General features: G+C 35.4%; 2 protein-coding genes across 5 annotated transcripts; one reads left to right on the top strand and one right to left on the bottom strand.

Annotated features, from left to right (window-relative positions):
* Positions 1-4566: 4566 nt before the first annotated feature.
* LOC142638515 (uncharacterized) lies at positions 4567-10629 on the top strand. The gene is made up of 11 exons (XM_075812550.1): positions 4567-4847; positions 5393-5450; positions 5524-5634; positions 5869-6006; positions 6483-6552; positions 6638-6693; positions 6968-7093; positions 9089-9228; positions 9695-9767; positions 9853-9927; positions 10132-10629. Exons 1-11 carry the CDS (start codon positions 4723-4725, stop codon positions 10447-10449), a joined length of 1290 nt encoding a protein of 429 aa, XP_075668665.1. The 5' UTR covers positions 4567-4722; the 3' UTR covers positions 10450-10629.
* Positions 10630-12123: 1494 nt separating this feature from the next.
* Positions 12124-16692, bottom strand: LOC142630292 (uncharacterized). Of its 4 annotated transcripts, none has more exons than XR_012843276.1 (5): positions 14687-16690; positions 13863-14015; positions 13694-13765; positions 12783-12961; positions 12124-12470 (listed from the first exon to the last, which is right to left on the bottom strand). XR_012843276.1 is itself a non-coding variant. In XM_075804287.1 (4 exons), the coding sequence occupies exons 1-4, from the start codon at positions 16451-16453 to the stop codon at positions 12937-12939; spliced, it is 2010 nt and encodes a 669-aa protein (XP_075660402.1). In that variant the 5' UTR covers positions 16454-16692; the 3' UTR covers positions 12493-12936. The 4 variants fall into 4 exon arrangements, 2 of the variants coding, with proteins under 2 accessions (XP_075660402.1, XP_075660389.1); XR_012843275.1 differs by having other exon boundaries at positions 12125-12406; XM_075804287.1 differs by lacking the exon at positions 12124-12470 and having other exon boundaries at positions 12493-12954; positions 14687-16692.
* Positions 16693-21486: the final 4794 nt, after the last annotated feature.

Genomic DNA, 21486 nt, shown 5'->3' with positions numbered 1-21486 from the left:
GTGGAAGAGTTATGGGTTTCGGTGGTGACCAACAACTTTGAAGGCTTTGTCGGAATCTTGATAGTGGCTGCCATCAAAGGTGGTGGTGGGGATAGTGAGAATCTAATGGGTTTTTTAATTTTTTATTTATTTTAGGTAATTGAAATAATAAAATGCATAAATTTAACATTTAATTAAATAAGTGGACATGTAGCATGATTTTATTTGTGGAACATAGGGTGGAGCATAATGAATAAGACAGAATATTTGAATTCAAGCTAAATAGGTTAAATCAAAGGGTATTAGTAGTACTTAATGCTACTACATTCTACATGTAAAACAGTACATGTGAAGAAATGATAGCTTAATTTTATTGGGTAACTTGTGGCACATCAATAACGCTCTGTTTGTTTTAATAGCGAAATTTTATATGAGATAGGTTTCTAAAAAATGTTTTTTGAAATTTTTTTTTTTTTTTGAATGGTTTTTTTGGAAAATGATTGATTATCATTTTCTAAAAAATATTAATGTCGAAACAAACAAAGAGTAAGATTTTAATCGAAAATAAAAATATTAGATTTTGGGCCAAGACAATTTGAAGGCCTAGGAAAACTAAAGATCACTTAAGTCTTAAACTATACTAATTAGGTATTTGCCCAATAATCTTCATGATTTTCAAATTGGGCCAAGAATCACAGGTTTCAACTTTCAAGTACAATTCGTGAAATGAAGAATAGTTGGGGTTTTTGAGCCCATTTCATGATGTGAAAATTTGGGTTTTACAAATTGCCTTAAAAAACACATGGGTTTGTTGTCTTGTTCTGCATATGACACATCACACATACACACACTAACATCTATTTCGGGTCAAATTTTTATTATTATTTTTTCATGTCAAACTTCTTTTAAGATAATGATTTTCTCCAATGCAATTATGCAAAGTAGATGAAACCTAACCTGATTGATATAGGTTTCTAAGATAGAGAAATGGTACAAATTTTTTCAAAAGATTTTACAAAATTTTATATATCTTTCAAACTGTACATAGGTAGCAAAAGTTTAATTAAACTACATTAACAATTAAGAGGAAAAATTTGTGTCTATCTAAAAAATATTTAATGCAATAGAAGAAAAGTTGATAACAATTAAATTGTTGTTTCTATCTAAAAAAATTATGTAATTTGATGCAACAACTTAATAATTAAACAAGTCTTGTGCATCCACAATTTCTAAATCCAACTTTTATTATATAGTATATGATATGTTATATGATATATGATATATTTTTTTAAAAATTAAATATTTTTTTACATTATTAAATTTTAAAATAGATATTTAATCTTATATATAAAAAAAAAAGATATTTAATCATATTTTTATTAATAATGAATTTTGTATAATAATGTGATCACTCAAATTTCTTCTTACAAAAAAAAAAAAAATCACTCAAATGCACACAGCCACTTTGTGTTACTTTTATAAGAGTGTAAGGACTCGTTTCGCTTGGACAGCCCAAAAGTGAAAAATGACTAAGGGCCAAAGAGCCCAAAACAATGAATTTGTAGAGAGTGGTCTAGAAACTGAACTTCAAAGTGTTAGACCGCAATAATAGTTGGCTAAATGGTAATTGAAAGATAAACAGTTTAATGCAAAGAAAATCCTCCTCGGCAAAGTTCGAAGATGATAGTTTTTATATATTTATCTCAGACTTAAACACTATTACAGTTTTTGAGTATACAGTGATTTTTCCTTTCCTTAATTATCCCATGCCCCTCTTGTAATGAAGATTTCCTTCTTTATATTCACCCTCACCACTTCATCTCAACCCTCCACGTGTAGACCAGATTGTTGGCTTTAATACTTGTCCCATCAACACCTTCCTGAAGTCTTCATAGATAGCTATAAGGTTGAATATTACTATTCAAGTATCACATTCACATTAATGCGGCTAGGGAGTTAGCTGCAGAGCATTTAATGCGGTGGTAGCAATTTTCTCTTAGATATTTCTCAGCTTCCCTTTGTCCTATTCCCTCCTGATGTTTGTCTTTACCAATAGAATTGTCCGAAGTATTGCTCTCGATGGCAGATCAACCCTTCTAACCTCTACCCTGCTGAGCCGAGGAGGCATTTCTCCTCGGACTACCTTCCAAAACTCTCATGACTAGAATCCTTCCATAATTCATTAATTTGTACTTATTTGCTAACATCTACTTGTCTTTAGACTACTAAATGTCCTCAAATAAAACCTATGACCTAATATGCATTCCTGGGCCTTTCATCCATACAAAGAGCATTAGTATTGGTGGCGATAAAAAGTCATATTACTATTTTTAACACCACCAATACTAAAAAGCATGCTGCAATGGTAGAAGGAAAGCCACAAATTTTGGCAGTTCAGTGCACAACCAAAGATGGTTAAATAAGATGGTAAAAAAAATTATTAAAAGTTATATTATTTTATTGTGTTGGTGGTTGTTATTGTTTATTGTAGTAGATATATTATTTTATTGTGTTGATTACTAAAATAAAATCACTTGTGGGTGTAAAATGGTCAAAACACGCATTTGGGCCTTGAGCTTGATTTGGTGGTGTGAGCTTGTCCGAGCAGAGCCTTTGAGGCCCATAAGCCAGCTCCTGCTAGAAAGGTTGATGAGGCTTTCTGAGGAGAGGCATCTCCTCGGCTAAGTCAAGTGAAGATCACATAACACGTCATGATGTTTGGGGAGAGGATTCTAGAAGGCTTAGTGGGTAAAGGTATATTCCACACAGTTATAGAGAAGAAGAACGTATAAGAAATATAAAGGGAAAAGACTGTTACCACCGCATTAAAGACCCTACATCTACCTCTTTGGCCGCATTTATGGGGAAATGACCTCTGAACAGTAATGTTCAGCCTTTCAGCTATTGTTTGAAGACTTCAAGAAGGTGGTGAATGGGACAAGTATCTAATTGGGTGATCTGTACTACACGTGGAAGATGAAAGGGAGAAGAAGATTGATATAAGAGAGAAAGAGGCATTAGGAGGGGGATCAGAAAAAAGAAAAAGGGAGAGAGATAGCGAAAGCACTGTACACATTATGTTCAGTTTTAATCTTTTGTTTAAAAAAAGAAAGGCAATACAAGTGATCCTCGGCTTACGTCCGAGGAGAATTTCCGTTATTTTCATCCATTGATTGTGAAGATAGTGGCAATCTAGCCTACCTACTAGTTGTCCAATACCTGAAAAACCTAGGTTTCAAGCCCACGCTTTATAAATTTTATTGTATAAGGCTCTTTGGGCCTGAGTCCATTTAGTGATTGGACCGGGTAAAGATTGTGCACTTACACCACTGATATTAGATGTTTTATAAAGTGCAATGATAAAATAACTTTTTGTGATGTCAAATTATAAATTTTTTGAACCACCAATATTCTATAAACACAATTGTAATAGAAGGGTCAAATTATGTCATTTTGTTTGAATCAAGGTCGCCCAAATCCTTATGCAGTACTGTCCGATTAACTCACCGGGTAATCACAAGGAGCATGTTTGAAAGAAATCTCATGAGATGTTTGCAATTCGCCTAAAAAAAATGTAGGCAAGATACTACCAATTTACTATAAGTAAGATCATTAAAAATTAACATAATAATAAAATGTAAGTACTGTCATGTCATATTAGCAAGATAGCAAATAATTTTTTTAAAATTATTATATATGTAGTATTTAAAATTTGACATATTATATTATTAATTTATGAAATATTATGTACTAAAATTAATAATATTCCTTAAGTTTTTTTTTTTTTTTGAGAGAGTTTCAACCCCATGGCATTCACTTCTGGTGATAGCTCTTTATCATCAGACCAAGACATCAAATCTCTTATTCAACAAGATGTGTAATATACTATAGGGAAAAAAAAAAAAAGAGTATGTTATGTATTTGTTACAAGTAACATCATATTCTAAGAGGGTATTATATGTAAAAGTGATAAATCTTCAATTCCACTATCTTTGATTAGCAAAAAAAATATTCCACTGTCTTGTGCTGGCTTTTAAGCATTAATATATACTTTTAAGTATTAATTACATGATTTATTTAATGATAGGAAGTAATATGTTTACAATAATTTTACAACAATTTTATAATAAATTATATGTGTTAAGTCGTTACTAGTTATATTTTAAATTCATAATTTAAATTATTTTTTTCTCACTTATAACAGCTAATAATAATATTATATTTACATGATTTATTTGGACCTGGTATCTTTGGACTATTTTGAGAGTTTTTTAAAAAGAAAAAAAAAATCCAAGTGCAAATGCAAATATAATGCAGCACTTATTCCTTTTTTTTTTTTGAGAATGCAGCACTTATTCAATATGGAAACACTGTATATTTCACCTCTGATTTTCCCCAAAAAAAAAAAAAAAATCCAACCATTAAAAACCGAATTTATCCGAAAAAACAAAAATAAAAAAAAAAACCGGCTGGATCAATTATCAAAAGAAATCCACTGTTGAATGTGGAAAATTTCGGAGACCGTCAAAAGCCCCGTACATTCTCTCTCTCTGTAACCTTTTCAATCTTCCGAAATTTCAAAAGCAAAGTCTTTCTTTCATAATTGTTTACATTTTTTTTTTTCCCACGGCTAAAGACAAACATAGACAAAAATGTCACATATTTTTGTTTGCACAAAAATGAAATGAAAGCAAATAGAGCAACACGGAAGAATCTTGTTGTTGTTCTTCGATTGCTTTTAACATGGGTCATTTCCTTTCACTCTTCTTCTTTGCTTTTCTGCAAAGTTTCTTCCTCGTTAATGGGAATAATGACAATCTCACTCACCCGCCATTAGTGCCCATCAACCGCGATCTATACCATTCCAGGTAATTCCCTATCAAACCCACTCTCTATTTTCTCTCCTTTTGCCCAGATTTTCTATTTCTGCTCTTTGATTCTTCGGAATTTATAGGACAATAATGGGTTTTGTTGGAATTGGTGATTTCGATTTGATAAAGTTCATATATTGTTTGAATCTTGCAACTTCGTAGTAAAGCTTACGTGGTTTTATAGGTCAAAAATTGTTTCTTTTTTAGTTGAACTTGTGAAAATTCAATCTGGGTCTTGATTATTTTTTATGCTCCGTTTGGTTGTTGAGAAATTGATCCTGGAACTTGAATTTTTTTTTTTAAAAATTGTTTCATTTTTAGTATATTCAACTGAACTAACTAAACTAGCCCCATAAAAGGAAAGAAATAAAGGGGAAAAAAAAACTATAATTTTGGAATTTAGAGCCCTCTTATCCAATTTATTTGTTTAAAATGCCTAGCTGTGCCATTTTTTTTTCGGCTCAAGCTTTTGGAATATAGCTAATCCAATAAATATCATGGTGATTTTTAATTTTCTTTGTTTGTTCTTTGGAATTTTGCAGTGTTGATTTGATGGAGATGATAAACGGTTTGGTCCGTCGGCACCCGGATAGACTCACTGTAGGTTGTTGTGATTTATCTGCACTAGTGATAACGCTTGATTTCAATTTCTGATTATTAATGTCTTTAACAGATGGAAACAATTAAATCTATAAATAAGGGCTACCAGGCAGAGATCTCAGTGGTCACATATTGCAGAGGAAGGAAAGATAACGATGACAGCTCAAAGTTTCGGATCCTTCTTGTAAGTTCTCTACACAAGTGCCTGTGTTGGATCACATATGGACTCCTTTAACAAGATTTTAACTAAGTAGTTGCTTGTTAGGCATTAATTTTGTCCAGTTGTTAAGCGTAAACTATTGATATTAGAAATATAAAAAGAATGTACTTTGGAAATCTTATCTCCAACATGTAGTGGATAGATAATCTCAGATTGGTAATTGCTGCTGTTTTTGACAGATAATTCCTTGTCTTCCAGAGTTTTGGTCAGCATGGAAGGGAACTCATTTCAACTGAACTTGCTTTCCGGATTTTGTCAATCTTAAGTGAAGAGCAGTTTCTACCCAACGTGGACTCAGCTTCTCTAAACAGTACCCTTGACAAGCTTGTCATAAAGGTAGCTTTAATTAAATTTCCATAACATTTTGCTTCTACTGAGTTAATTGAAATTATGCTTTGGATTTTGATCCACATTATCAACTTGCTACATTGGTGCCTATATACAAGCTCACTGAGTGAATGGAATGGCTTTCAGTGCTGTATCAATATATGTGTCACAAAGTTAGATGCTCAGGGAGAATATATCCTTCCATGTTGGTCGTGTTTATGTACTTCATCAAACATTAGATTGATCATTAGAACTTAGTTGATCAGTAAAAACTTTATGGTTGTTTTTCTACAAAGTCTCAGATTGATATTTAGTTAGAAAGACATGCCTGAGCTGTATCAAAACGTTTATTGCAGTGATAAAAGGACATGCCTTTATATCCAAAGGATCAAATTGTTAGAAATGCAGCTGTCTTTGCTATTTTTGGGGAAATACTGTACAGAACTTTGGTAATTTTATTATGCTGATATGCTATGAAATGTCAGGTAGTGCCAATGGAAAATTTGAATGGTCGCAAGATTGTTGAAGCAGGGGATCTTTGTGAGAGGAGAAATGGTCATGCTCCTGACTTTTCTTTCTTCAAAAGTTAGATGACTACTTGGAAATATATTGAAATCCTTAAGTTTGTATTTTTGGGCAGGGAGAGGGGTTGATCTCAACCGAAATTGGAGTGTTGACTGGGGCAAGAAGGAGAAGGTTTGTCATCTCTTATCATTTTATATATTTTGTAATGCATGCTGTGTGCATCTCTAAAGCTTGTTGGTGTTGATGTATTAATTTGGTAAATATGCTGAGGTGGACCTTTTTTATTTTGATTGACAAAGCACTTTTACACTATTGGGTTATGGGTGAGGCTTTAGGTTTAATTATTTAAGGATTTGCACCCTCTTTCTTTCACAACTATACAACTTCATACTCGATGTTATGCTATCCTAAGAAAGTTTTTCTCATTTTTGTTCTTTAATTACAGGACTATGATCCGTATGAGGAAAATCCTGGTACTGGTCCTTTTAGTGAGCCGGAAACTCAAATAATGCGGAAACTTGCCATATCTTTTGATCCACATGTATGGATTAATGTGCACTCTGGAATGGAGGTAAGTTTTATTGAGGTTCCTGCCAACATTCATTGTTGACTGTTGTCAACTGTGCAAGTGATTTTTATCTTCAAAAAGTTTTATATTAATAATTTATCAACAGCCTACCCAAAATTATAGCATTAAAAGAGGGCCTAACAATTGAATGAACTGAAAACTATTCATGTCTTTAACATTCTTGTTATTTTCGTTGTGCTGTACCACCTTTCAAGGAAAAAAAAATTATCATAATGGCTCATAAACAGCTTTAGCTTGGCTGTGTTTTGGTTGGTTCTGCCTTGTTTAATGTCTTGGACAGGGCATATTGCGTGGTAAGATACTGGGGTCATGTGCAAGGGTTGTCGTGAAATTTTTTTTTAAAATTAACAAACACTGGTTATTTGTGTGAATCAGAACTTCACATTACACGAACAAGCCAGTTGAGATCAAAATTAGTCTTGGTTAGGATGACAGATGTGCTTCTATAGGCTTGTTAACTAGCTCATGTACGTAAACAGTGTTCAAATGGGGCTAGTTAGGTTGGATTGATAGTAATATTGATTCTAGCTTGTAATTTTTGTGAAGCTCAATTCAAATAACCTATTAATTGTTTGACTTGCGTCAGCTCAGTTTTGTAACACTCCCACTAAAAGTCTCTCTCATACCTAATGTGATCTTTCCATATGAAAATCTTCCAGGGAAACATAAGCAACAAATACTCCTATAATCTCCTCCACCACCAAACCAATGATTCCAAAATTTATCAGCAATAAAATATAGATTGAGCACCAGATCTGCCATATTCACATCCAAAAAGAAGAATGTGTTAAGGTATTTTCAGAGTTACCCAGAAAAAGAGTGATTTGGTTTTCCTAATGCTTCTTTAAGATGTTGCATGTTTTTGAATATGAAACATGCTGAGTGGTGGACCTCATCACCAAACTAGATTGCACGTTCAAGTTTGGTTCATTTTCTTGTCAATTAAGCTTGATTTTGTCACAAGCTACTCGGCTAACTTATTCTTTCCCCATATATATAATGACATAGCAAAAAAATTTATTCATTCACAAATCTATAGTAATAATTAATAACTAATTCATAATTGAAATTATATTATTTGATTTAATTAGATATAATGATGTTTGGTTATGAACTTATAAAAATTAAATTCACCAACCTTGTATTGTTAAAAATTATATATAATATTTATTGCGAAATGAGCTATTTATGTTATCAATAAATTACAAGTAATAAATTAATATCTTATAAACTTATTTACAAATTAATGCAATCCAAATTTCAAGTTTTTATAAGTATATTTTTATATATGTATACATTTAAAACACATAATGTTATATATATACACTCAAATCAAGCCTCATACTCATGAGCTAATTCCCGAACACATTATTATGTTTAAGCTTGGCTCATTGAATACTTGAGCCTAAATCTGAATGTGAGCTAGGTTAATTTGCTAAATAAATGAACATAAAAAGTTTTTTCCTTGAGCTGAGCTTGAGCAGTTCATTTACAGCCTAATATATGAGTCTTAAAAATTCATTGAGGAAAGACAAAAGCTCAAAGTGTCTTATAGATAGAAGGACAGACATGATGTTTTTATAGAGAGGAAATAAGATGATCCCTGTGCCGAAGAAAACCAAATATAACACATGGGTTAAGGGTCAAGTTCATAATTTTTCTTACATCTCCCCCTCCCAGAACCCAGTCATATATGCCTTTCAATGATTACATAGATGACAGAATTGTCCAGCATTTGTGCCTAGTTGGCATTGTGCTTGTTTGATGCAATTAGTGGAAATTTGGATTGTCAATGCTGTCTGGGGGAACTCAAGGCCCTCCTAAATTATGAATTAGAAGTACTGATTTTCTATAATTTGAAATTCATTATTTAGATTCTATGTGAATGTTTTTCTTTTCCTATTCAATTCATTTTGGCCTTCAATTTACAATATACTTTTGCATACAGCTAACATCTTTGGCTGCTTGTTTGTTCAGGCTCTCTTTATGCCATATGACCATAGAAACACTACACCTGATGGAGTTTCTTCGCACCAGATGAAACTGTTGCTTGAAGAAGTGAACCGTCTTCATTGCCAAAACCGTTGCATGACTGGATCGGGTGGAGGCTCTGTAGGGTTAGTATTACTTTATATTGAGATCAGTGATCATTGTGAAAACATTCCATTAGTTAGAGGAGACTTGATACTCATTTATGTAGAGCAATCACCTCAATGCCAACTAAGACAATGGCCTTAGAGATTGAATCAAGAATCTAGCTATGAGGATCGTGAACAATTATCTTCCATCCTTATATTAAATGCAAAATACATGGTCTTGAAGCTAAAGAGTGCTGATATTCAGTGAGTCTAGAAGATCCATTTGGGAAAACAGATTTGAGGTGTTAATTATGATTTTTTTTTTCCATTAGTTTAATGTTAGCTTATATTTTAGGTATATGGCAGTATGGCACATCATATAAGGTTGTTCATGTTCATCAGGTCTTAACTCTAAAGTCTGAAGGAGTCATTAGGAACATGGAAAATTACCATTTAAACATGTTCAATTACATCTTTTTATTATTTTGACTTTGCTCTATTTTAGGTATTTGGCACATGGGACTGCAACAGATTACATGTATGACATTATAAGGGTGCCCATGGCGTTCACATTTGAGGTTTGTGAAATCAGAATTCTCATCCTGTAATTGCTTACATCAATTTGACTCATTCACATCCTTACCATTTTGCACTCACTGACAGATATATGGAGATGGAGCAGCCTCGTCCAAAGACTGCTTTAAAATGTTCAACCCCACTGACCTCACTACCTTCAATGTGTGTTAGTTTGGATTGCTCCATGTCTTTTCAATGCTTTTGATTATCTTCTTTCTTCCTTCATTTGAGTAGAGGGAGTCTGCAGTTGATTGAGAATGAGATTATCTTCTTTCTTCCTTCATTTGAGTAGAGGGAGTCTGCAGTTGATTGAGAATGAGTAATAGGTTCACATTTCTTTAACAATTTCTTCTTTTTGGCTTTCAGAGAGTTCTCAATGACTGGTCTGCTGCATTTTTCACTATTTTCAAATTGGGTCCACAACAACTTGGTGAAGTCCATTCAAAGGTGTATGTTCCCAACAGAGACACAGAGGAATCCATCGATGAGTATCTCAATGGGTATTTGATGCAGAGGAGCAGTAGGCATGGGAAAAAGATGGAGGTGCTTGATGTTGGGCTGCAAGAGATGAGAACGTATTTCAGGCTCTTCTTGCTGTCCTCAGTATTGTTATTATTTATGTTCTGTTCCAGAATTGCAAAAAGCAAGTCTAGTCGATCGGTTCTGCCAGCTATGCCTCTCTGACATTTTACGTTGATGAGCGGCACACAAAGATAGTGATTTATGTTGAAATTTTGACAAAGATGTAAGTTAGTACAGTCTATATACAACAAAAATATTCTTTAACCCATAATGTAATTGCTTATTTTGTAGCACAACTCATTTGAAGACTTAATTCACCATTGTTGCCATGGGCTTGTAGTACATTCTGAACATAATTATAACTTATGGTTTGCCAGGGCAAAAAGAAAAGGAGAAAAAAAGTTGGGGGAAGTCTCTTTTAAATTTTCTAAAATGGTTTACTAATATATGTTTAAAGGGCGCATCCTTTAAAATAAACAAACACATGCAAGATGGATGAGTCAATGCGCGGATTCTCAAGAACAAAGCTGAAAATAAAAAAGAGAAAAAGATGCAATGATGATTTATGCAACACCATAGATAATGCCACAATGGAAAGAGTTCTCATCATTGCATCTTTTTCCATTTTTCTTTTATTCTCTTTTGGGATAAAAGGGATCTTTTTGCAAAATAACACCATTTTACTAACAATTTTATTAGTTAACAACGTTTCCAAACTATTTAGGAAACTAATATCTTGAGCTTTTTAGACTCGAGTTTCTTGTAGCAACTCAAGTTTTAGAGACTCAAGTTCCATGTATTGGCAGAGCTAAGGAGGAAAATTGTCCCCATGGAACTCGAGTTCTCTAAAGCACAACACTTCTCAACAAATCCAGAGACGAAGACGCAGAGAACCAAAGATAAAGAAATAGAGAAACAATGAAATCAACAAACCCATTTCAACTTCAACAGACCCAGGGAGAAACCCAAGCCACAATCTCTTGCTATGATGTGCTTGAGAGAAACCCAACTTCGATAGACCCAAACAAAATCAACAAACCCAAGCCGCAAGGCACCTTATCAATGCCGTGATTGCGGCTTGGATGCTGATCGAAACCTCAAGTTGGATGCGGTGGGCCTTGGTGGCATAGCTTTCAGAATAGTGTGGTGGTTCATCTACGCGGGAATCTCTTGCTTCCTTGTCTTCTTTGCCAGAAGGGTATTTTTTTTTTATTTTTGGGTTTAGGTTTTTGATTCATTCAATTTTTGTTTTGGGTTTTGTTCTTGGGAGTCTTGGAAGTTTGAGAAAGGAGAGTGGGAGAATCCAAACACGTTGGATGCTTGAGAAAGGAGAATAAGAACAGTGGGACTATAGGAAGATGGAGAAAGAAAAAAAAGAAGGAAGATGGAGAAAGAAGTAGAAGGAAAGCAAGAACTCGGAAGATGGTGAAAGAAGAAGTTAGATCTCAAGTCTTAGAGACTTAAGTTCCACATGGATTTTAAATCCACCTTAGCTCTACTAGCACATAGAACTCGAGTCTTTAAGACTTAAGTTGCTACAATATACTCGAGTTTAAGAGACTCGAGATACTAGTTTCCTAAATTGTTTGGAAACATTGCTAACTAATGAAATTGTTAGCAAAATGGTATTATTTTGCAAAAAAAAATCCAGATAAAAGATAGAAGAAATCTTTGCATTTAATTTGTATTTTTGTTGCTGAGGCACATGCTTTAGTAAACAAGCGAAAGTAACTAAAAATCCAATTTTTGAATTTATAACGGGAAAATGAAAATGGAAAAATAAAATGAAATAAAAAAAAAGTTTGTGACCACCCCAACTGATGAAGAATAACATTTTATGCCAATGTTTTTACTGATTCTTTCATTTACAAAACAATAACAAAATAGTAAATTATTCTAGAAGCTGTAGTCCCATCCTCAGTATTTTGACTGATGCAATTGTGATACAACAGTATATATTTAACATTACAGGTAACATTTTTTTTTATATGGTTCTAAGGGAGGAAAAAAATTACAACCTCAAATGAGAGAAGAGAGGATGGGGTTGGGAGGGATGTTCTTCAAGTCCTTGGGTGTTTTGATGCTGGCCATGCTCAGCATTTACTTGCATTCCTAACTCCTGAACAACATTGCTTTTGTAGTATAAATTTCTTTCTCATGAAGACCGAACATGAATAAAAAATCTGCTGGAAAACCATTTAAACTAGACAATGAGAATCAATTGGCATAGGGGATTCTAGAATTTGCACACCATTTGCAACATTGCTCTCATTGTACGTCATTCTTTATTGTACGTCATTCTTTATATAAATAATAACACGACTTTTCCTTTGGATTTCAGAATTTCCAACTCTCACCGTCCCTTACTTTGTAAAATTCATAGTATTAGCTTGAACTTCAAGACTATACATTTTGGTTTGCTCAACAAAACTGAAACTTCTACATCCCTCGCTGTGCATTGCTGAAAATATCGACTGAAGATTGTGATCACTAACCTCAAAGTGACAACCAACAGATCAAACACGATAGTCCTGTACTTTGCTTTGGCTGTGAGGCCCATCAACTATGATTTCAGTGCCTGCTTCGTGTATCTCAGAGCAGACCGTAACATTGCTTTAGCTTTTCCATCCGGAGTGCACCCAGACGAAATCATTTCTTCATACACAGCTGGAACCTAATATACACTTATTTAGCTCAGCAGATACAGAAGCAAAAAGAAAAGAAAAAAAAAATGTCCAACATCAATTATCCTTTCTGTAACTTTTCTGTATTGAAAATTCACAGCCTGGTAGCTCTGCACAGTCTTACGAACATGATTTTAGTCAGAGCAAATGGAATTAAAGACAATATATGAAGCTTCATCATCATTTTAGTATGTTAATATACTATGTTTAATCTAATTAATATGTTTATTAAACTTACATAAATTTAACTCCTTAACGGGTTCATGATGTGGTGAACCACAATAAGAAGCGTATTAAGTAGGTTAGCAAGTTCTTCGATTTGGTATGCTGCCCACTCTTTTTTTTTTATCAGTAAAAAATTCATTTTAAGAGAAACTACATATGAAGGATGATTATATACATCCTCAAAACAAGTTAAATTCAGAAAATTCATGGGAGTGATAAAATTTATGGAAAAAAGAGTTCCTAAGTCCCTACATAATGAGTATGAAATAAAACTTCTGTTAAGTCTAATCTTTCTTGAGTAGAAAATAATATCTTCTTACATTATCATTCAGTAACTTTTCTTGTGCAGCAGACTAGTTTTTACATTTTTTTCCTTATATAGTAGATAGTTAATACCTACACATTGAAAAAAAAAAAAAATACTGAGAACCATCTATGGTAAAGGGCAGCAGGGCGTCCTTAATTTAGGTCTCTAAAGCAATATAATAGATTTATACCTTAAAGAATTTATCAACACGAATCAGAGCTTTCATAAGCGTAGTATATGTGACCACATCTGGTTTCAAGTTCTGCAATCATGGGGAACCCAATGGACATGTAGTAAGATGGCAAGAATAGTTGAACTTCAGAATATACAAAATGGCATGTAGTTAGATGGCAACATACATTTTCCTTCATGTATTGCAACACAGCAAAGGCTTCAGCATCTCTTCTATCCTCACCAAATGCATTAATTAATGAATTGAGAGCTAACAGACTGGGCATCAGGCCATCTGCTCTCATGACCTTAAATGCATTTATTGCTTCCTCAGACAAACCCTGTGAAAAGTTGGAATTCAAGACAATCAAATGCATATTCAAAAAACTATCTTATTCACAATCAAACAATTCAAAAATATAAGAGCCTATATATTCAACACAGCTCAACTCAATTATGTTGATATAACCTGTTGTTTTAAATGTTCTGGAAGAAAGTGGTACATTGGGCATTTACTCGTACCCCTTCAATGTATATTACCGATGAAGTTTGTGATCAAATTCAGCTTTAAAGTTTAAACCCATTGAGGAAAGCTTCCTCAAGAAGATAAGGACGATAATCAATAGTAACACATTTTGATATCTGAAAGGCACAGGGCCACAAGAAAACTATGGAACTTCTAACTATGACAATAGACTATAATTAAGCCATCTCATAGTTTACGCAATACTGTAATGCAAAGTGTGTCAATGATCACCTCAAATGCCACTGCTTGTTTGACTTGTCTTAGGTTAACAAGAACTTTCTCAAAAGGGTACAGGTATAGAAAGATGTTAACAATATAAACGTGTTTTGATATGTGCAGGACACAGATAACACAGGACGCCTATAGTCTTATCCTGTTATGGCCATGCCAAAGCAACAGAGTGTGCGTGTGTGCGCGTATATATATATATATTCACTCAAAAGTAAGCTTGCTTAGTTGATTGTATAGAGGAAACAAGCAACATACCTTTTGCGCATAGGCATTAATCAAGGCATTGTACATTGTGGAAGGCGGCTTCAACCCCGAAGACTTCATGACATCCAAGAACTCAATCGCGTCATCAAACCTCCCAGACTTTCCATAAATATCAACCAAAGTCGTGTATGTAACCACATTAGGCAATAACCCCTGACTCTGCATCCTCCCAAACAAGCCCTTCACATCCTTCCACCTCTGCTGCTCCCCAAAACAATTGATCATAATATTATACGTCGTAGTACACGGCTTGTACCCTTTCTCCTGCATTTCCTCAAACAACTCCTCTGCCCTATTGTGGCGTCCCGACTTACAATGACAATCAATAAGCGTGTTCCACGTAACAGTATCAGGCTCAATCCCCTCCGATAGCATCTGTTCAAACGTTGACATAGCATGATCAAGACAATTGTACTTCCCAAATGTATCAATCATCACATTGTAAAAATGCCTATCAGGCCTTATTCCACTACTCTTCATTTCCTTCAAAACCTGAAACGATCTTTGCCATTCCCCTCTATCTCTATAACTCGCTAAAATCCTACTAAACAAGAACGAACTAGGCTGTACATTGCTTCCTCCCATTTCTTTCAATATATTCCTCGCACTTTCCCATCGTCCCGCATTCGCATAAGCATCAATAAGAAGACTATATGTGTGTTCATCAGCCAGAACTCCACTCTTCTCCATCTCCAAAACAATCGATTCAGCGTCTTTCAACGAACCGGCTTTCACATACGCTTTAAGAAGCGCATTGTAAGCCTTAGTCCTCGGTTTCAATCCAGAATCTCTAATTTCTTCAAAAATCGCCTCGGCCTCGACGGTTCGACCTGAATTCCCCAATGCGGATATAACCGCAACGAGAGTTGCGGTTTTCGCACTCAATCCGCTGCCTTGTGCCATAGCTAGAAAGTGCAAAGCATTGGTAAGGTCACCGGCTTTAGCAAAACCGACGATGATATCGTTTATAAGCTGACAATCGAGCTCAATCTTATCGCATTCGAGCTCTCTGTAAAGCTTTTGCAAAATCGGAGAATCGGCCCTGTTCGTGCGCGTGAGGGACTGAATTATCAAGCTGTAGTTAACGAAATCGGATGGGAAACCGTCTTGGCGCATCCGAGACATGAGATTGAGAGCCTTCTCGAGGTCGTCGTTGCGAGCACACGCGCCGATTAGCGCGTTGTAGGTTAGCGGAGTTAGGGTTTGTTTCTGAGAGAGTAAGAACGCTTCGTAGAGCTTTTCGGAGCGACCGAGCGCGTGGATGAGAATTGAGTAGAGGAGCTCGTAAGAGAAGCAGAGGTTGTGTTTTCGGAGCCATGAAACGACGGCGTACGCGAGTCCGATGGAGGAGGAGGAAGAGGAAGAGCAGAGAGATTTGAGGAGTGAGTGCCAGAGTGTAGCCGGCACGGCCCGGTAAGTTTCGGCGAGCTTGAATTCGGTCGGGTCGAGTGAAGTTGGAGGGTCCGAGTCCGAAACCAAAACGGAGTTCGAGTATCTGGAGAGGTAGTTGAGGAGTGGAGCAAAGTCGTAGCGGCGATTATGGATGTGGTTTTCGCTTTCGCTTTCTTCTTCGTCGTAGTCGTTGATTTGTCTTGAGGAAATGGAAACGGAAAGAGAGGATTCGTTAACGGTGGTGGTAACGGAGGCGACGGAAGTAACGGAAAGTGGCGGTTGGAAGAGGTAGTGGTGGTGGTGTATTGGATAAGATAAGTGAAGAGAAGGGAAACGAGTTGGAAATGGCGGGAGCAGAAGAAACATGTTATGTTATATATTGTTAACTAAGTGAGAGAGCACGGGAGAGTTGAGAGTTGAGAGTTGAGAGAGCACAGGTGGCTCAGTAGGGAAGGAAACTAAATTTTATATGATAAATTTATGGGATATTTTGCAGATGGCTGGTGACTGGTGAGTGGTGAGAAGAGAAAGATGAATGCAGATTCAGAATCTTCTGTGAGGCAAAATACCCGACCACGTCTCGACGCCACGGGGGATATTTTAAATGTTCAGTGTTAATGCACCCAAAATTGTTCTACAGTCTTTTAACTTTTCTATAGGGTTCTTTTTCTGATTGTAACAAAGTCAATCTTGGAACAAAACAGTTTTATCCTTGGGATGAATTCCACCTATGTGTGTTGTTTTAAATTCCCCGACCAAAAACCCCTAAAACCTCATTAGCTCTGCCTTAACCATTTTTATTTATTTATCAAAACATGGTTGTGGTTGTTTTGAGTTCTTCTCTCTTTCAATGTAGATTACCAGGAAATTTATTAAAAAAAAGTTCAACTACATTTCCCACTAAAATAAAAAATTAACATGGCTACTATGGGAGATGACTACAAGCTCGGCCTAAGAACTAAGGCCCAAGAAACCAACCTAAGAGATGGGCTCGGCCCAGAGTATGACGGTAAGTAAAATGGCCTACTAAGTAGAAAGAAGCCATTCAGGCCTACCATCGTGGAAATCCATAATGACTACATTCCCTGAGGTCAATTACCAAGGTGGCATGCAGAACCCTCTCCTCGAAGTAATAAAGGTACCATGGTAACCAATTTCCTTCTAAATCGAGGTGTCCCCTTCATTCAAACTTACCTTGAGAGACAAGCTAAAGAGGACACGGGATCCAATGCAGCAATCATGAGGCCCCTTACCTAATGTTAGTTGTATTCAATGCTAAATGACTGGCTTGAACAATAAAAGCATTCTAAAAAGGGAAGAGCAGAAAAGGGATGGGACAAGTATCTCCCAAATCCAGCAGGGGCAAACCAGCTGGAAAAATAGGGAAAATGGGAAGATGGCTATAAAAGGAGGAGGTGGCAAGAGAGAAGTGGGTTGAGAAAATTAGAGAGAATAAGTATAGACAAGAACAAGAGAGAGAAAAAGAATAGAGAGAGATAATTCTGAGGGTTTTTAGTTGTAGAATCTATCCCATGTATCCAGGAAATTTCATTCCCATGCATCTATATATATTTGATTCGGTCACTTTTCATCTACAATTTATTGCTTACACTTCCCATTGTGGATCATTTCCCTCCCTTTAGAAATTAGTTGTGCAGATCTTATTACAACCTCAAAGAAAAATTCTTGATTGTTTTTTATCCCCACAGCTATATAATTTGAAAATCTAATTATTTAATTGCATGTTCTTTATGTTCTTAACGCATATGTCAAATTTTGTGTTAATTGGAGTATTATTTATAATTCGATCAATAAATTTATTTTTTATGCATAATTTAAAACTACAAAAACTTGAAATTTAAACATTTAATTGAAAACATAGCTGTTGATTTTTGATTTTTTGAAAATTTTGCAAGCATGGAGGATATTAAAAGTATATATTATTTAATGGAGATTTGTCAAAATTTACATCCAATAAAAATATATTGAATGAAGTTGTAACCAAACATTGTAAAAAAAAAAATTAATCATCATGTTTTCTCTCTCCATTTTTTTTCAAACTTAGATGCACATGTCAAGCAGCACCTGATGATGGTTAGTCGATGGGGTAATTTAGTTTTTTTATTTGGAAAATTTCATTAACATATCATGAGGTTTTAATTAATACCAACTAGATCTGATATTTTTCAAAACTGACCAATTTAGTCCTTAAAGCCAACTTAGTCCCTAAACTTTCTAATTGGTCTAACAGTGTTTAGGGACTAAGTTAGTTTTAAGAACCAAATTGGCCAGTTTTGAAAGGTTTTGGACCTAATTGACATTAGCCTAAATCTCATAATATATTAAGGAAAATTTACAGTTTTTTATTTTTTTTAGTGCAAAAGGGAATGTACATACGAATTATACTAGTTTTATAAACGGTTTCTTCTATTTATCTTATATCTTTATTGTCTAAAATTACAAACATAGTTTTAAATTCAAACTATTTTGGGATTTTGATTAACTAAATTAAATATAAGACCTAATTTGACATAATGTTTAAACTTTGGACATTTTAAAGTTTGTCTAGCCAAAAAAAAATGAATACTAATTGCAATGGTAAAAATTTCATGTCTTGCTTGATCTGCCTTATTACACTCTGTCTGTAAAAGTTTTCCACGGTCCAAAAAATGGTGGGACGAGAATGAGTTTTGCCCCAATACGAATATATTTACATTTTATATATATATATGTGTGTGTGTGTGTGTGTGTGTGTAAGGACATAGATTGGTTCTCGGCCCAGTAGATTTGGACAATGGCCCAACAAACCCACAACAATAAATTTGTTAAAGAGTGGATTTAATATTGAATGTTTAACGAGTTAAGTAAAAATCACTATGGGTTAGTTTAGTGTTGGAATGAACGAGAATAATAAGTTGAAAAGGAAAAAACTCATCGGTCAAGTCTTAGGATGATATGTTCTTGTATTTAGCTCTTAGACTTATATAAATATTCAAGTTCTTGATTACAAAATAGTTCCACACACCCCCCATCTCCTAATGGAATCATTTCCCTTTTATAGTCCTTCACCTTCCCTCATCTTAGCCCTCCACTTATTGATCAAATAACTCATATTCTTGATATTTGTCCCATCAAAACTTTCTTGAAGTCTTTATGGGCAACTGTAAGGCTAGAGGTCACTGTTCAGGCATCACTTCCACATTAATGCGGCTAGTTGGTTAGGTGCAGAGCATTCAATGTGGTGGTAGCAATTTTTTTCCCAGATATTTCTCAATTCTTTGTTGACTTTCCTCTCTCCAAAGTTTATCCTTCTTCCAAGCATAGTTGTCCACTTCCTAGTACTTGTTGGGTGGTCGGACTTCAGGCTTCTACTCTGTCTCCCGAGGAGGTTTGTCTCCTCAGACAACATCACTAACTTGTCGTGACCAACTCTCGTCCTCGGCCAGATAACCTACTTGCTTTTACTAATACTTGTTTGTCCTCGGGCTATTTGGCTTCATTAGGTGCGGCCTACAGCCCAATACCCTTATTCGAACCATTTATCCCCACAATATATATATATATAAGATCCAAAGCAGTTAAACAAGTGGCCAAGGTTATTTCCGAAGAGTTAAAATCCATAAAATGATCTAGGGCGAAGATCCCACGACTTGAAGAGAGGTTGAGGTAAGTCATTTGGTGAGGTTTCTGAGGACATACTTTAGACCTCGGAGGGGCGAGCACCAGTGGTATAAAGGGCATGAAGCTAAACCACCCAAAAGGGAAAATTGACTTGGCATGGAATGCAAGAAGGATGAAGAAGGAAGGGCATAGAAGTCATCCCCTCTGCATTAAATACAATACAGCCACTTCTTTGGCCACATTGATGAGGAAGTGATCATAAACAATGGTGGCACATCTAAGATTTTAGTGTAAAACTTACTGGTATGTTCCTGATGTTACAAGGATCCAAGGAATGTGATCCCAACCCTCCAAGTGTAAAATCTAGATGCATTCAAGCTGATTATATAAGGCAAAATAGAACATCTGAAAAAGGGGGGAAAAAAGAGAGAGAAATAGAAAAGAAAAGGGGAGATGTATAGTTCATCTGTTCTATAGCACCTTCCTCGGACCAAACCCGAGGACTAGCACTTAACTTGTTTTTACTCTAATTTCCAAGTTGAATATTAATGAGAAAGTCCTTCATGATCTTGTAGTGCGTATTTAAAGGTAGACTTGACACTCCATCTCTAAATAAATTAATAGTGATAGTAAATAGCAAACATATTAATTGATGTCAAGTCGTTGTTTCACTTTTATATATTAATTCTATCTCTAATTTTTCTTTTATATATTCTGTAAGGGCACATTTTGCTTGAAAAACCCAAAGGTGAAAAGGATTGAAGCCCAAAGAGCCCAAACAATGAATTTGTAGAGAGTGGGCTAGAAACTGAACTCTAAGGTGTTGGACAGTTATCACAATAGGCTAAAGGATATTTGAAAGTAAGAATAAGCAGTTCAATGCAAAGAAAATCCTCCTCAGCAAAGTCCGAAGATGGTAGTTCTTATATATTTCTCTCAAACTTAAGCACAATTACAGTTCTTAAGTATACAATGATTTCTCTCTCTCTAGATTATCTCATTGAACATCTCCCAGTACCTATCTGAGTACATTTTCAGGGTCTTTCTCTCTCTCGCATGGCCATGGACAGCATAGAATCTAAGGGACGAGGAACCTTGCTACAAGTAACACAACAGGCCCCAAAAGCCCTAGTAAGCTCCTGAAAGGAGTTGATTGAACTTTCCTTCAAACCATCAAACCATCTCAACACTACTGGTCTCAGGCTGGATGGGAACACTTTGCACATTAACGCTTCATTTTTTGAGTGAACAGTCATTATTTGATTGAAATGGCTGACATGCTCCACAAGGTTTGTCCTACCATTATACATGGTAAATGTTGGCCGAGTAAACCGCTGAGGAAGTTTCCCTCCCTCAATCCTTCGAGTGAATGGTGATTTAGAAATCTAGCGCAAGGCGTGGCTCATAGCATCATTACTTAGGCCTCCGTGAGATGGACTTCTTCTTCTCTACCTACAATGGCGCTCCTCATCACATGAGAAAGACTCACTAGGGGGAGTCCTTAATCTGAGCCTATAGCTAACATCATTATCATCACTAGAGGAAGGTTCTGAGCTCGAAGGAGTCCCTCTTCGTCGCTCACGACATAATTTCCTTCGTAAGTGGTCAATCTCCAACTACATGTTCCCGGTGCTTTCCCCTTGGGACACATGACTCACACTTCTAGAATGACTCCTACTTGTATGAGCGGTGTGTACACTAACTTCACGGTCTCTCCTCAGCTCAAGATTAAGGAAATGATCTTGATTTTGAGACCACACAAACTCTTCATGGTTTGG

The sequence above is a fragment of the Castanea sativa genome, chromosome 1, assembly GCF_040712315.1.
Source record: "Castanea sativa cultivar Marrone di Chiusa Pesio chromosome 1, ASM4071231v1".
Classification (NCBI taxonomy): domain Eukaryota; kingdom Viridiplantae; phylum Streptophyta; class Magnoliopsida; order Fagales; family Fagaceae; genus Castanea; species Castanea sativa.
This window is presented reverse-complemented; position numbering and strand designations above follow the sequence as displayed.